The following is a 17,562-nucleotide window of genomic DNA, read 5'->3' as shown; positions in this document are numbered from 1 at the left end:
AGCAGACAAGGTAAGGGAGCTATGTTCCTGGGAGTATTTTATGAAGTCCACGGCAGTGCCCCTAGGGTGCCCGGTTGGTGTCCTGGCATGTCAGGGGGACCAGTGCACTACAAATGCTGGCTCCTCCCATGACCAAAGGGCTTGCATTTGGTCATTTCTGCGATGGGCATCCTGGTTTCCATTATCGCCAAAAATAGAAATGACCAAGTCTAGGGACGACCATCTCTAAGGACGACCTATATTTCAAGATTTGGGCGTCCCCGACCGTATTATCGAAACGAAAGATGGACATCCATCTTCTTTCGATTAATACGGGTTTCCACGCCCCTCCACCAGGACGTCTTGCGCGGATGTTCTCAACAAAACTTGGAGGTCCCTTCGATTATGTTCCTCCAGGAATCTCTCCAGCAAGGAGGAGAAAGAAACCCCCTGGGTAAAGGTAAGCAGAGAGATCAGGTCATACAAGGGCAGCTCCAGACCTGCTGGAAAATGTTGTACTTTTAAAGGTAGGTACTTCCTCTCTGTGCATTGCATGGAATGCTCATTTTAATACTAATGAGCTCATTGTAATAGAGTTGCATTGAATTATCGGTAGCTGCTACAGTGAGCGGTTTAAGCCACGCAGAACTCCTTTGTGCATTAGACGCTAAATAACGTTTACTTTAAAACTGGCTACAACCGATCTAAAGCAAACGTTGCAAGCACAGTTAGCTTTGTGCATCGAGTCCTCATTAATTTACCTATAAAGTAAAAGTCTGTGACAATTTTGTGTACCACTAAAAGGTCTGTTAATGGGCATTAGTGCACACTGTTTGCCACCACATGTCCATGTTATTCTTGTGGGTGCAGTGGCAGATAACACGTACTAATGCCTGATAATCTGTACCAACATTTAGTAAACTGGCAGCAGAGAATTCTATTCTTTGTGTGCCCCTGTAAGTCTGATAGCATGCTGCTGAACTGCTGTGGTTCAGATGATCCACTCATCCCTGGCTTTACCGCACCAGATCAGCTAATTATTATGCAGTCTGCCAGAGGGGCGAGCATGCCCTGTATATTAGCTTTTCATTTTCTTTATTATATAAATAGGATTTATTGAAAGTTCTGGTGCTGTGTATAGTTTTTTTGGTGCCTCACTGCTAATGAAATGTTTCAGTACTGCTTTTGTTTTTTTGGGCCCCTCATACTTCCCGGCATTGCCCTTCAAACAGGGCACACCTAAGTCAATAGCTGTGATCTTCTGCCTAGGTGCCTTATGGTCTGGGATGCAGCACTGACACTTTCTAGCCCATCCTTGGAAACCATTTAGAAAAAACTGGTCAATGTAGAAAGTGGGGATGGGGGAAATGCTAATCTGTTTTCTCTTTCTGTAACCAGTATACATTTCATCTCTCTCTATTCCCTCTCCTTCTCCCCCATTTCTCAAGATTCAAGATACATTGCCATTCCAATGGTGCAGGTATTGCTTAAATCATACATAAGATGGTAAAGTGAAGTAATCACAAAGTACAGAGAAACAACAAAGATAATTCCTGGATCCTAGTGGTCTCCAGTAGTCTTTGTTCATATTATGTTTCTATCCTGATGGCAGGATATGGCACATACATCTTTCTCCTATTTCCCCAAGGATTTTGCAGAATATTTCCTGCTCATTCTTTTATGGGAAGCATTTTATTTTCTCTGTCAAGCTCTGAGAAATGTGCATCTCTTATATCTTTGTATTTTAAAGTGTAGAAGGAAATGTATATCTGTTTCTATTTCCCTGGTATTGTACTGCTGGCAGAGTCTGCTTCCTTGGGGTTTCCACTTCAATTTTCTATTCCTAATTTATGGCCAACATACTCAGTAGTTGGTAAGGTACTGACTGTGTTGTGCATGTGTGACTGAGGTGAGAGGATTTCTGCTAGGAATTCTGCAGCAGTCTGGTTTGTTCTGTTTTCCCAGCAGGAGGTATATTGGTATTCTAGGGGCTGGTGTGATTTTTGTAGAGCTGTCTTTCATAAATGTAGCTGTTACTGTTTCAGAGAAGTTAGACCTGTTCTAGGTTAAGTTTGGTACATACAGAGCAAGGCAAAAAAAAAAAAAAAGTAAGCCCTTAGGGTTTGTTGCCATTTTCTCAGCAATCTCTCTTAATTTCAATGAGAATTATACGTACTTGTTTAGTCATCATACTTACATATTACTATTAAACAACATTTATTTATTATTTTATTTGTTACATTTGTATCCCCAATTTTCCCACCTATGGCTTACATGTTACCGTTCAGGTGATCACCAATATTGGTATGAACAAATACAGAGTGATGTTGTGTAGAGTAATGTGTGACAGACACATTGGGTAATCGTAGGGAGGAAGGTTGAGTTATGTCCTGCACGAGCTTTGGTTACGTTGTGTTGCAGAGTTAGGACATTTAAGTTGGATCGTTAGGGTATGCCTTTTTGAACAGATTAGTTTTTAGTAGTTTCTGGAATTTTAGGTGGTCATATGTTGCTGTCATGGCAGTTTGGTAGTGCGTTCCATAGTTGTGTGCTTATATAGGAGAAGCTGGATGCATAGGATGATTTGTATTTGAGGCCCTTGTAGCTTGGGAGTTGGAGATTTAGATATGTTCTAGTGATCTTGTTGTATTTCTGGTTGGTAGGTCTATGAGGTCTGTCATGTATCCCAGGACTTCGCCATAGATGATTTTATGAACCAGGGTGCAGATTTTGAATGCAATATGTTCTTTGATTGGGAGCCAGTGCAGTTTTTCTCATAGGGTTTTGACACTTCGAATCTTGCTTTTCCAATATAGCCTGGCTGCTGTGTTTTGAGCAGTTTGGAGTTTTTTAATAATTTGTTCTTTGCACCCCGCATAGATTCCGTTGCAGTAGTCTAGGTGACTTGGAGGGGCATTTTCGAATGGGGACGCCCATCTCTAAAGGCGCCCATCTCCGAGGACGGCGCCGCGAAGGGGTGGGGCCAACCGTATTTCCAAAAAGATGGCCGGCCATCTTTTGTTTCGATAATACGGTTCAGGCCGACCAATGTCAGAGATGGCCGGGTTTGAGATGGCTGGCTTCGGTTTTCACTGATAATGGTAACTGAGGCCGGCCATCTGAAACCCGGCCAAATCCAAGGCATTTGGTTGTGGGAGGAGCCAGCATTGTAGTGCACTGGTCCCCCTCACATGCCAGGCACCAACCGGGCACCCTAGGTGGCACTTCAAAAAAATAATTAAAAAAAATAGCTCCCAGGTGCATAGCTCCCTTACCTTGGGTGCTGAGCCCCCGAAATCCCCCCAAAACCCAATCCCCACAAATCTACACCATTACCCATAGCCCTCATGGGTGAAGGGGTGGATTTTGAAGGGCTCCCATTTTTAACCACAAGTGTAACAGTTGGGGGGGGGGATGGGCCTGGGTCTGCCTGCCTGAAGTCCCACTGCACCCACTAAAACTGCTCCAGGGACCTGTATACTGCTGCGATGGACCGAGTATGACATTTGAGGCTGGCATAGAGGTTGGCAAAAAAAGTGTTTAAAGTTGTTTTTTTGAGGGTAGGAGGGGGTTAGTAACCACTGGGTGAGTCAGGGGAGGTGATACCTGATTCCTTCCGGTGGTCATCTGGTCAGTTCGGGCACTTTTTTGGGACTTGGACCTGAAAAAAAAAGGACCATATAAAGTGGACCAAATTCTCGCCAGGGACGCCCTTCATTTTTCCATTATCGGCCAAGGGCGCCCATCTCTTAAGCACGCCCCAGCACGCCCCTGTCCCGCCTTTGCTACCCTTCTGATATGCCCCCGGAACTTTGGCTCTCCCGGCGACGGAAAGCAGTTGCAGCCCGCCAAAATCGGCTTTCGATTATACCGATTTGGCCAGCTATCAGGAGATGGCCGGCCATCTCCCGATTTGTCAGAAGATGGCGCAATCTCTTTCAAAAATAAGCTGGTTAGTGCCATGGATTGAACCAGTTGCGAAATATTTCTCTGGGAAAAAAGGTTTGAATCATTTGAGCTTCCACATTGAATGGAACATTTTCTAAGCTGATTTTAGCATTACTACCTATCAATTTTTGCACATTAAAAATGTTTGAGCTAAAACACAATAAAATAACGTCATTCAAATGATACAATTAACAATGTATCAGAATTTCACAATCACTGTTAATGCTCAAAGTGTCCACCCCCAGCTTTAACGTAAGCCTTCAGTCGTTTTTGGAAGTACTTACCAGCCTGTGGGCTGTCCCAGATCATCTACAGTGTTTCCTTGAGTGCGGCAATTGTTTGTGGCTTTGAGTGGAGCATGTGATAGGCCTCCAACATTGCTCCCCAGACAAAAGTCTACATCTCTATAACATCATTAAGCTGGTATTGTCACGACTCTCAATGGGCTGCAGATGGGCAAACACTGCCCACCCAACACGAAGGTCAGGAGGGCCCTGGCTCATAGGCGCCCGTATAAGAGGCTTGGGGAGGCTAGGGGGTTTAAATTGTTGATTGCAGCAGCTGCAGTGAAAGCCTGTCTCTAGCCTTCCAGTTGTAGAAATTGGTGTAATTTGATTACCTTACTGCTGGGAGAGCAGGGGGGGTTGGCTGGAGGTGTCGGCTGGAGGTGTGTCCTGGGTTGCCAGGGAGATATTTAACTAGGATCATGAATTCCTGCACATGAGCAGTTCACACCAAAGAGACTTGCACTGACCCCTGAAATTTTAAAAGTGCTAAAAATAAGTTTTAAAAGTATTTGCATTAAATTCTAATTGCAGAATTTAGGTGCTAGGAAGTGAGATTGGTATGCTATGTACTCAAATTTGCTCAAGCCATATGCAAGTTAGTCCACTTTTTGGGCGGTTCTCATTTGCATATTTATGGGTTAAAAATGGTTGGAAATGTTTACAGCCTTAATGTTAGAGCATGGCTCTGATCAAAAATGTGAAGTTTGATCTAAAAAACGAAGGATTTATCTAGTGTTTTTAACTAAATATTCCCATTAGAGTGTATGTTAATCTGCATTCAAATAGAGCTCTCTGATGGATGAGCAGCTCCTGTTAGAAAATCTGCCCAGTAATAGAGAGATTTGACTGAGACAGGATCTGCATGTTTTGAGCTCCGTGTGTAAGAAAGGAAAGAAAGGAATTGTTGTTTGATCTAAGTTGACTGAAATTATAAAAGAGTGCCTGATTATGTGGGTAAATGAGAAAATATGTGAAAAGAGATTGGTGGAAATTTACAAGTTTGAGGTTTCTCTATTGAGAAAAGGATCTGAATATTTCACTTGTAAGCCTTCTCTTTGTTCCTGTCAGTGTTCCGCCTTCTTCTGACATCATTTCCTCTTTCCGCGAGGGCGGGACACTGACGGAAATGAAGGAAAGGCTTATAAGGCTAGAGACAGGCTTTCACTGCGGCTGCTGCGATTGAGGCAGGGGAGCAAGGAGAATTGTTGAGGGTGGGTATGGATGGCTGGAGGGGGCAGCGGAACGAAGAGAATCGCTGGGTGGGTGTGGGTGGCTGGAGGGGGGGCAGGGGAGAGGAGAGTTGCTGAACATGGATGGAGGAGAGGGAAGGGAGAGAGAAGAATGCTGGACATGGATGGAGGGGAGGGAAGAGTGAGGAAGGAGATGAGATGAGGGAAAAGGAAGAGAGAAAACTGCACATGGATGAAGAAAATAGGCAGAAGCTGGATCCACTGAACAGTCAAGTCTGCGGAGGGACCCAGCTTTTACTTATGAATGTAGGACAAGAAATGAAGAAGAAAGGCGGAAATAATGGAAAGGAAGCCCTGGGGAACGGAGTTAAGAGGACAGATAGCAGCGAGAATCGGATACTGGGCCAGCATGATCAGAAAAAACAAAGTCACCACGACAACAAAGGTAGAAAAGATAATTTTATTTTCATTATAGTGTTTGGAATATGTCCACTTTGAGAATCAGGTGCTCAACATTAAAAGTTTATATTTATTTACTTATTTATGCATTTTATCCACATTAAACATGAATTAGGATGTTTTGTGGCTCTACATGAGAATTGTGATATTATGATCCCTTGTTTCATATTGTTGACAGTCTGCATTTTCCGTATGGGTGGTATATTGGTGTATTAGGTTCTGCCCAGTGTAATATTATGTACCGTATGGTTCTGAGTGTGTTTTTGCACAAAGTTGTGCATAGTGTTTTGCAGTTGAGCGATTGTGGTTAGTATATGCTTTGAGCAACCACTTTATTCTTTGACATAGGATACATATCTAATATCTAAATTTAATAAAAGATATTAATTGTGACTTTTATTTTTATTTATTTATTTTTTCTGTGTGATCAGACAATTATGGATTTAAGCTCCACCCCTGGCCCCACCCCTAACCCCACCCCTTTTTGCCTCCCCAAACAGTTGGGTCAACCGACCGCCTATGCCCTGGCTGATGACAGGCCAAGTCACTTCTAGAAGAGTAGTGGCTACGGGTGGCTCTGAGAAGAGCGCTTGGGGACAGACCTGACTGAATCAGGACCTGGGGCAGTTCTGAAAAGAGCCTTGGGGCAGGCCAGGCAGGACTGGAACCTGGGAGGCTCTGTAAAGAGTCCTTGGGAGCAGGCCCGGTAGGACTGGGACTTGGGGGCTTTGAAAAGAGCCCTTGGGAGCAGGGCTGGCAGGACCAGGACCTGGGATTGAAGAAAGGAACAGGTGGAGGTCAGGCTGGAGACAAGGCGGGATTGAAGACAAGGTAGGACTAGAGACAAGGCAGACCAAGCTGAAGCAGCAATGGAGATAAGAAGACCTGTTGCAAAGGCAGTGCTGGAGTATACAGAGCTGCTGTAAATATGCCTGGCCAGTGATGTCATCTCTAGGCATCCTGCAGGATTTTAAACCATTTGCCCTTTAAAAACCTTGGATAGCAGCAAACACGTACACCGAGAATGAGGCTTGCAGCAGCCGTGTAGTGTTGGAGCAAACAACGTGGCTGACCCGCTGTCCCGTAGGAACGTTTGAGGCTCCAGGGGTGTCATGGTCCCTGACCCTAGCACCCCCCTCCCGAAAGTGGAAGGTGAGTCAGGGCATGGGTGTGAGTTACGGCAGCGGCCGTGACAGTTTTACAGTGCAAAACATTTTTGAATGCGTGAAAACCATGGTCATGCTAAAAAGTCTGTAACTTCACTGTGTTTAAAGATTATCTCATTCCACTCAGCATATAAACGTAGATAGTAACAACAAATAAAGCTATACAATTTCACATTGAAATTCCAAGTGGTTGCTGAGAAAACAGGAAAAAACTCTAGGGGTTACTTTTTTTGCTTCACCCTGAATGTGCAGAGGGTGTTTTTGCAAGGTTTTGTGTTACGTCATAGGCTACTTAATAGTGGCATTTGTATTATTTAATTAATTATTTACAGACACTTACTATACTGCTTCACTAACTAGCTGGTATAAATGCTCGAGCCCAACTGTAGACAGTTAGGCACAAAACTGCAAGTATTCTATAATCCACCTGCGTAATTGCTAGGTACGCACCTGACCCGCCATGCACCTCCCAGATCCATGCACCCCTTGCAGTTGTTTGTTCTGGAATTGTTCACGTGGGTTATAGAATACCAATTAGGGGCCAACATTTTTCTGTGTTTTGATAAGCAACCCAAACTAAATATTTCTTCATGGAAAGGCTGGTGAATTCATGGAACGGCCTCCTGGTGGAAGTGGTAGAGATGAAAACAGTATCTGAATTCAAGAGAACTTGGGAGAAGTACATAGGATCTCTAAGGGAGTGATAGGGAGAATAAATGTCATGGATTGGCAGACTGGATAGCCCATATGGTTTTTATCTGCCTACATTTTTCTCAGTTTCTATGTTTGTCAATTAGCACTAATTAACACCAATTACACCCAATAATTGGTTGATAGCTAATGAACTGCTAATTGGCTTTAATTAAGTTATGCACATAACTGACCCTAATCTATAAATTGTGCAAACAATTTGTTGTCTCCCCTCAGCTGCATCCACTTTGTTTATCTGTCTTTAATCTTTTTCTGTTGCTTCTCCTTATATGGAATGTTTTCCATATGGGTCTGAGGCTTTTCTAGAAATGAAGAGGCTGTAGTTGTTTGGCTCCCAAAGGGTTTTCCTAAAACAGTCTGCAAAACAACATTTTTATTAAAACATAATAATAATAATTTAGAAATTTTAAATGTGTGTTTTTTATTTTATTTGTAGGGGAAACGCTACAAAATTCACTAGAGACTGTTGGAACCCCTGATTCCAGTCGAGGAGGACGTAATGAAAAGAAAACCAATCAAGTAGTTCCATGAACTGGGAAATCATGAGACAGCACTGGAAAGAAGCTGGCTGTTACTAGGAATCAAATAACAGAAACAGTCCCTCAACAATGCAGATTCCTTATGCAAATGTATTCTTTGATCACATTTTAGTTCCAGAAAATATCTCCTCATATCATGAAACAGACAGAGCTCACAGGACAACTTGATCTGGTCATTCCGAGCCGGAGATCTGGCTTGATGGTATTAGAAGTGGAATGCTTATACTGGCATTTATGAGAATTAATGTTTCTATGGAATAGGGAGCTGATTAATTATTAGGAGTCAGCATTGTTACATACAGGTCAAATTAGTTCAGCTACCACTATAACTGATTTCCCTTTCTTTTTTTTGTAGTTCCAGACTTGGCAGAAAGATTGTTTAACAGCATTCCAGTGTTATCTCACTCCAGAAGATTCAAACACCGAAGCTGAAAACAAAATAACCCATAGAATGTGAAAGCAAACAAACTCAGTAGGATGACCAACAAATGAGAATGGAGAAACTTTTACTGGAATAGGAAGTTTGGAACATCAGGCCTAAGCAGACTGGACACCAGCCATGTTTCAGCACTTCCTGTATCAGGAGTCCCAATGGTTCTGCTATGCTCTTCACAGTGGGAGCAATTATTGTCCCCGTCAGATGATTTAGAATATCATAGTATTCATCCAATACCAGCTGTGTTGCTTTGCAGAACCACTGGATTCCTGATGTAGGCAGTATTTTCAAAACATGGCTTGTGTCGAATTCACTTAGACCGGATATTCCCAGATATTTATGAGACCAGGTTTCTCCATTCCCATTTTTTAGACATCCCTACTGTGTTTGTCTTCACTGCAGAAGAGTGCTAGGTCCTGAGCTTCACATGAAAAGGATGCTATCCCTGAATATCATTTTTCCCCAGAGGGGTTCCCTTCACCATCTCAAATTCTAGTGCTACTGGGACTTCCCATTCGTGAACAGGAGATACTGTTCCAGCCCTTTTCTTATTGAGGGTGTTATCACAAAACCTTCTTTGTCCCATGCTGTGTAGGAACCGTCCTTTTAAATCAAAAATCAGATATTATCAGTCAACTGTTATGAAGAAGGAAAGAGTAAAATGGTCCTACCAAAGGCTAAAACCCAAATGAAGTGTAATAATTTAAAAGTTAGTAAGTCATTTCCCTTTGTCAGGTACATTCCAGATGATGGGCTATTAGGGAAAATAGTTATTGTCTACCAGCTCTGAAACTGAGAGAAGTCCACATTTGTGCCATGGTTGAACCTTCTTCTGTTGAAGGAAAATCTGATTGTAAAATAGTTTCTTCATCTTTCCTCCATTTTATCATCCCAAAGATAACCTCCTCTAGGTCTGAGTTATAACAGCATAGTTTTACCACAGGGAATAGTGTTAATTTCACATGTGATATTCTAAAGGATTTCTTAACCGCATGAAACACTTTTATTTTCCAGGTGCCACCTTTGGTACAATGTCTGTTTCTTTTACCTAAACACATCTCTTCCTGTAATCCACCCCAGTCTCCTCTGGTTGAAATTATTGCCTTCTATGCACCCCCCCCCCCCCCCCCCCCCGTACTGAAAAAAAAGATGAAATGAATAATGGTTGTTTGTTTTTTTTTAATTTATTCTGTCATACAGAAAGTGTTCTGGTTATCTTTAACTTTTTGTGTGAAAGTCAATCAACTATTGACCTTTGGCTGGAAAGTGCTGCTGTGAAAGCTCAGAATAGTTACCAGTTTACCTATAGATTCAGACACAACCAATTCTGAAAATGTATATGTGAAGAAAGTAGAACACAAAGATCTGAAGTGTCCTTTTCTGGTGTATATCATTGTTTAGAATTTCTTGAAAAGACCTCTTGGATATGGACATAAAAACTTAGCTATTGATTTCTCAGCACCTTCAGCATATAACATGGAATGATTTCAAGGTTCTTTTCTGATCTATTAATACCGGCGGGCCATCTTTAGTAACAGGAAGGAGTGAAGATGAAAAGTGTAGTGAGGTGGCAAATATGTACAACAGGCTAAAGACTCATCTTTCATGAAGAATACATGCTTCACTCTTGTTAGAAAAGGAACTGCAATAATAAATAGCTAAAACCAGAATACATAAAATTATCTCTTCCTTGCTGAGAGATGTGTCTAGTCCCCTGAAACTGGAAAGCCAGTGTTTCACAAAGTCATCCTTGTGGAGCTTTTCTTTATATAGCATTATCCTACTTTAGTGACAGATCAGTTGCAGTGAAGTGTCATATATAGTACAATATTTTTGGCAGTTTGTGCAGTACTATATGAAAATCGAATGCATAGAACCAAATCCATAACATCTAACAACTAGAATTTCTGTTTGCATGACAAAACACCTGCTTCAGCTATACAGTTCCAATTCTGTGACAATAGAGGATCTAGAGGCTACTTCAAGTCCCAATAGTAATTCTACAATCCTGGCATTCTTGTTCCTGATACCCAGAGTCTGGCTATCCAATACTCTGTGTAACACTGAGCAAATCATTTACCGTCCTTCACATTCAAACAGGATGCAAAATCTTCAGATGTAATAACCATGATAATTATTTTCTAAAGTTTCGTGTACAAAGATGTTGTTAAATAATAAATGTTCTTGGTATGTTATTATAGGTTAGTCCCAAGGGTTACAGTTGTTATCCATGTAAGTCTGTTGCTGTAACATGTTTCAAAGACATGGATAGCTGCCTCCCTGAATGTGGCCCTTACCCCCTTCCACAGAATGCAGTTTATGCTGTTGTTGGCCAATTACTCTACAGACTGCAGAATACATTTAATATGCCTGTTTCACCCCAGGGACCTCACTCATCCCAAAATTAATATAGCCCAAGTCACGATCTCAGTCTTTTGGGAAACAATAGTGTGAGACAGAAACTGTCATGAGCAACATGTAAATATAGTTCATGGGACATGAGAAGGAACAGCCTGCCAGGGATCAAGAGGCAGGGACAGAAAGAGAGATTTGGATATTTGCTAACTTCACCAAGTTATAGGGGTATATTGCTTCACATTGTAATTCTGATTCTTTCCTTATCATATTCTTAGATTCATTTCATCAAGTGAGGCACAAGAAGCCCTCAAGTGCAGGCACATATATGCACAGACAGGCCTTCGCTCTGGCCTTTCATCTGTCTTTCTCAGTTTCATGTGGGCTTGACAAGCTTCTTTCATGCTGAAGCCATGGGAGGAATGATGGAATTAATTAGGAATCTGGAGTGGAGTACAACCTCTCAGCCTGGTGGGAGCCTTTGAAGTCTCAAATAAATTTGCTTCTGTACCACTTGACTTCAAAGATGCTAGTTGAGTGATCTCATATGTCCTAGGAAATAAACACAGGGAAACATGTGGGTTCTGTAAAGCCACCTGCTAATGCTTAGACTGTACTTGTTTACCTGATATTTCATTGGGATTATATAACCTATTTAAAGGACTCAGTAATGTAAGTCAAAAGAGAATGCCGCTGTCTACGATTATGCTGATTGCTGGTGTCCTATAGAGCCACAATCTCGTATTTCCAGTAGCATACTCTGGAAACATTCAGACAAAAGTGGATCATGTCACTAAGAGGAAACAGACTTGCTATCAACCCAAAGAGTTATTTAAAGCATCTCCATCTGCCCTATTTCCTAAGATAGATTATATTACCCTCTAGGTAGAAAACTGCCTTAATAATTCTACCACTTTGCAGTGATTTTAGTTTCTACTGGCCTTCAGAAAATGAAGATTTGATTATATGTTTGTTCAGATAGTCTTGGTGCAGTATGGTAGCTATCAAGTCTACATACGTAATGATACTGTCATCCATGTGCCCATTCTTATTTTTTAGGTGTTAAGCCTACTCCCACTCTCTTGTATTATCAGATGAGGTCTAGAACATTTATGGAAAAGAGACAGATTCTAAAATCCAAAAGCATAGGTTGGCTAATCTAATCTGGAGATTCTAAATGAAATTAGTCTGCATATCATCCCCCCCCCCCCCCCCCCCCCAAGATGCTACGTGTTGTGACAGAACATGATAAAGGTCATATTGTTTAATGTATGATACTATTAAGCTTCAATTCATAAGAAACCTTGGTTGCATACCCAGTACTTGGAGCCTAAGGATGCTAATTTATCACAGGACCAAAGTGATAGTAGAGCCTTGATTCTGTAACACACTTCTCTAGCATTTCTTTTTCAACATCCTCCATCTGTGCTTCTTTTTGATGCAGGAGTCATTACATATTTTATCAGTATTGTAAAGCCTTCCATGGGGTTCTTCTGTGATTCAGGCAGTTTTCATTCAACCCACAGATTGAAGAGGCAACATCGCTTTGTTGACTTCCATCTTGGCTAATGACCTGAAGAACCTTCTCTAATGAACAAAGCAAAAATGCATCCCAACATAATGTTATATTCAATGATGGGAAGCTGTGCTATTTCTGTGTGGCCAAAGAGGCTCTGGAAAGTTTGTTTTGCAGGTCAAGATTTTGGGAAGGAACTCTAAGTGGCAGTGAGAGAAGTTTTCAGCTGATTCCGCTGGTAGAGGATGATGGAGTAGCCCCACCATATATATTAATTATTCATCCCCTGCCCCTCCACAGGGCTAGTGCCTGTTTGTAGCTAAGGTGTGCTAAGTGCATCTTCTCTAACATAAAGCCACCTCTTTCTCTTGCTGTATGACAGCTTCACAGGATCTGAGTCATTCTATTCTTCTACTTATTCTTACGTGCAAAGAAATGAAATAACTGTCTTGCCCTTTTCCTCCAAGATCCTGGCGATGTTAACCCAGTTTCTTTCACAGGATTTTCTTCTTTTTCATCTCTCTTTCGGTCTCCTGCCTACTGTGGGTGGTTACCGTGTCGGTTGCCCTCTGTCACTCTAATACACGTTCTTGTGTTTCTTCCCTCCCTTCTAGGAATTCAGTTTTTTTCTTGTATTTCCTTTTTGTTTTCTCTCTTTCTGCCAATCTAGTGATCTAGACAAAGACTTTTGGAATAACAATGACAGCACAGCTCACCAGAAATGGAGCTCCTACCCTCCCAAGGAGTTTATTCTAAACATGTCACCTTACGCGCCATACGGCGATCCAAGGCTGTCCCTCAAGTGAGTTTTTCTTTACCGTGGTTTTGATCATATGTAGTGAGTATGTAAAACCCTCTCACGCACCTCTCCCCCTTATCAGTTAACCACCTCTTCCTTTCCCTCTCGCTGCACTTCTCCTTACACTCCACTCCCATGGGCAAACAGACCATGGAGACGAGCAACCCCTCCTGCCCTCTCCTCCTCTTCTGTAAAACTCCACCACTCACAGACTTGTCAACTTTGGGAACTCTCCCAAATGCCTCTGCCTTCCCAATGTATCCCCGATCCTCCCCTTCTAATGCAAGGACGGGTTGCCCGTTTTTGGTCACTCCGAGTGTACTCTGCATTTGCACTGTGTGGTAAAACTCACTAACATGGCTTTTTTCTTCCTGTGGCTGACTGTATGGTGCTTCTCCTAACAGTTTTCTCCATGTTTAACCCTTTGTTGTTTCTTGAACTGTGAAATATATGAATCTTACTGCCATCATAACTCAAAATCTGGGCTGCAGTTGCTTTTCCTTTTCCTGTGACAGATGCTTTGGCTTTTTGGTTGCAGTGCTGATGTCTTTCTCTCTCTCTTTTTCCTGTCCGTCTGTCTTGTCTTTCTATATCTCTGTTTTTTCTCTCCTTGTATGTCCGTGCTTGTGTCTAATTTTTCTTTTGTATATGGGCACATGCCAGTGGCTCGGTGCTATCTGGTAGTAAGTCAGCTGCCTGTGCCAGTTCGGGGTTGATGGATAAGGACGGCCGCCAAGGGGAGAAGCAGATCCGGAGGGAGAGTATGAAGAGCAGCATGTCTTCCCAAAGTCACCAGAGCGAGCCCATCAATGGGAAGCCGGGGAGAGGTCGCTGGCATACTGTGCAAAGCCACTTGGCAGCAGGAAAGCTCAGCCGAAGCAAGTGAGTTACTGGCACATATGGCACCAGGGACCTTTGGAGGTCCATATGAATCAAAATACAAGACAAAATCAAGGTTATAAGGAGAAAGTAAGTTACAGGTTTAAATAAAAGAAGGGTTTTTTTCCCTCCAATATAGTTTCATAGATATTATGAAGGTTCCTTGAATGCCAATTAAATACTTTGTTTCATTCATCCAAGCTAAAAACACATTGTTAAGCACCTCATTTAATATAGCATCATATAGTGCTATACATCCCAACCCTATCAGCACAATCTTATTACATAGGACTATTATGATGATGCTGTGGTTGGGGTAGAGTGACACATCAGCTATCACACACCTGAAAGCAGGTCTACTTAAATTTATTATTGCTGAATCTTTTTCTAGGGTTGGCCTATGTCCAAAATACAAATTCAGTGCTAGCCCACAAACTGTTTGCAATGCTGATGTAACTACCAGCATTGGTTTTCATTCTTGGTACTATATTTCCATATCTTTTGCCAGCATTTAAGAATTCATAGCACCCTCTTGGCAAGTAGATGAAGTACCTGTATCCATAGTCCTGTCAATGGGCTGCTAGAATAAGAGTTAGACAATGGGCATGTTTCACTAAGCTTGTTACAGAATGGAAGAAAGAGCTCAGTGAATCAGACCCTACCTGGAATATTCAACCCCTTTCATCACCTCTGTACACTTTGAGAAACCAATCATTTATAGCACACTTGGATCAAATGCCTGGGGTCTTAACATTCAGAGTTAAGCTAAAGAAAGAGACAACATTTTTACCAGCAGGCTCTGGCCTGGCTGGGTTCTGACTTTAATCTAGTGAACAAAATTAGGAATTTACTGGTATAGTAACAGATCCTAGAATCGTCTGTAGCAGAGTACTAGATGTATAAACAAATATTTGAGGATCTGTAATGATGTCACATTTTAGGAACAACTAAGATCTTCAAACTTTTTTTCTGATCTCCTGAATGTATAGTAGGGTCTAGAGCTCTGAATACAAAAAGTTCAAAATCATTAGCTACGATTTTGCAAATCTTTGGTGCCAGGTTCACACACCTCTTAATATCTGAGTTCACATCAGGATATTCCAGAATATATTCAAAAGTGTTCCTTTACTAAATTCTAGTTGATATATGCCTTGCCCTTCCAGATGCTGCAAGTTTGCCATCACCAACCATAGCAACAGACAAAAGGATAGTGTCTGAATGCTGTATAAACCAGGGCTTCCCAAACCTGTCCTAGGGGATCCCACAGTTAGTTGGATTTTCAGGATATCCACCATGAATATGCATGACAATAAGTATGCATTGAACCCAATGCATGCTTATTGTCATGCGTATTCATGGTGGAGGGCCTGAAAATCCAGATGACTTTGGGGTCTCTAGGATCCTTTAGAGAAGCTCTATTTAAGTCCTTCAAGAATAAATCTACACCTCTGAAGATCAGAATGAGGTTTGTACAAGGATATTTTATTAAAAGAGAGCTTAGGCTGTTAGGAGGGAGTACTATTAAAAAACAATAGCAATAAGGCTATGTTGTTCTTCATAGTTCAGGATTTCATATTTTATTTATTTTCACACATTTATTTCCCACTGACCTAATTAGGCTCCTGGACAAAAGAAAAGGAGAGATATATTTAGAGAACAAATGGTGAGGTTATAACCCTTACATAGAATATATCCACGCCTATAATAAATTCAAAAATCCCCCTCAGAGGGTGTTTTGTTTACTTTACACTCCTTGATTAATTTCTGTAAACTCTACATATTTAGAATTTTGCAAATATTTTATTATTAGAGCAGAGGCAATAATTCTGGATAATAAAATAAATAACATTTTTAAAACTGTGTACGCACACACACACACACACGCACACACACACACACACACACATATTTATGGGGTCATTTAATAATGGCTATTGCGTACTAATTCAATTAGCACACCTTATCTTCTACAGGACCTGTAGGAATAAAATGTTCCCTGCTACAGTACATAGAGGGGCATTTTCAAAAGAAACGTCTAAGCTGGAATTTGGACGTCTTTGTAGAACGTCCAAATTCGGAGGTGGGGAAAAGGCCATTTTCGAAAAAAGATGGGCGTCCATCTTTGTGTTCGAAAATACCTTGGATTTTTAGCCATTTTCGAAACCAAAGACATCCAAGTCTAAAATGTCCAAATTCAGCATTTTTAGTACACTGGTCCCCCTGACATGCCAGGATAGCAATCAGGCACCCTAGGGGGCACTGCAGTGGACTTCATAAACTGCTGCCAGGTACACAGCTCCCTTACCTTTTCTGTTGAGCCCCCCAAACCCCCCAAAACCCAGTACCCCCAACTGTACACCACTACCATAGCCCATACGGGGGAAGGGGGGCACCTAGATGTGGGTACAGATGGTTTCTAGTGGGTTTTGGAGGGCTCGCTGTTTCCTCCACAAATGTAACAGGTAGGGGGAGTGTGGGCCTGGGCCCACCTGTCTGAAGTGTACTTCACCTACTACTAAACTACTCCAGGGACCTGCATGTGCTGTCATGGACCTGAGTATGACATCTGAGGCTGGCAAGTAATATTTTTAATCATGTTTTTTGAGGGTGGGAAGGGGTTTGTGTTTTAGTCCTGGACGTCTTAGCTTTTTTCCATTATGGCTCAAAGACGTCCAAGTTTTAGGAACACCCAAGTCCCGCCTCGACCATGCCTTTGATACGCCCCCCTTGAGATTTGGATGTCCTTACAGCGGACTTCAGATAAAGACGTCCAAAACCGGGTTTTGATTATACCGATTTGGACGTCTCTGTGAGATGGACGTCCAAGTGCCGATTTATGTCGCTTTTTGGACGTCCATCTCTTTCGAAAATGAGCCTGATAGTAACGTAGTAGATGATGGCAGATAAAGACCTGTACAGTCCATCCAGTCTGCCCAAGAAGATAAACTTTACATATAGTATGTGATACTTCATATATATACCTGATCTTGATTTGTCCTTGGCATTTTCAAGGCATAGACTGTAGAAGTCTGCCTGGCACTGTCATTGTTCTAAAATTTTTGAAGTTGTCATTGAAGTCCCTGAAAAGCTCCACTCCAGCCAAATCTAATCAGCCACAAACAGAGCACAGACCATAGATATCTGCCCAGTACTGGCTTTGTTTCTCAATTATTGGTGTTGCTGCCTAATCTCTGCTAAGCTTCTTTGGATCCATTCCTTCTAAATAGGATTTCTTTGTGTTTATCCCACACATTTTTGAATTCCGTTACAATTTGCTTCTTCACCACCTCCCAAGGGA

At 41.9% G+C, this 17,562-nt stretch overlaps 1 protein-coding gene across 1 annotated transcript in view; it reads left to right on the top strand.

The window, feature by feature from the left end:
* Window positions 1-17,562, top strand: part of SYT7 (synaptotagmin 7) — an 824,787-nt gene that overhangs the window by 547,509 nt on the left and 259,716 nt on the right. Inside the window, 5 exon segments of the mRNA XM_030201170.1 lie at window positions 8,177-8,186; window positions 8,189-8,236; window positions 10,067-10,085; window positions 13,257-13,388; window positions 14,049-14,267. Of these exon segments, the coding sequence (XP_030057030.1) occupies window positions 8,177-8,186; window positions 8,189-8,236; window positions 10,067-10,085; window positions 13,257-13,388; window positions 14,049-14,267 (428 nt within the window).

Source organism: Microcaecilia unicolor, chromosome 4, assembly GCF_901765095.1.
Source record: "Microcaecilia unicolor chromosome 4, aMicUni1.1, whole genome shotgun sequence".
In the NCBI taxonomy this organism is placed as follows: domain Eukaryota; kingdom Metazoa; phylum Chordata; class Amphibia; order Gymnophiona; family Siphonopidae; genus Microcaecilia; species Microcaecilia unicolor.
This window is presented reverse-complemented; position numbering and strand designations above follow the sequence as displayed.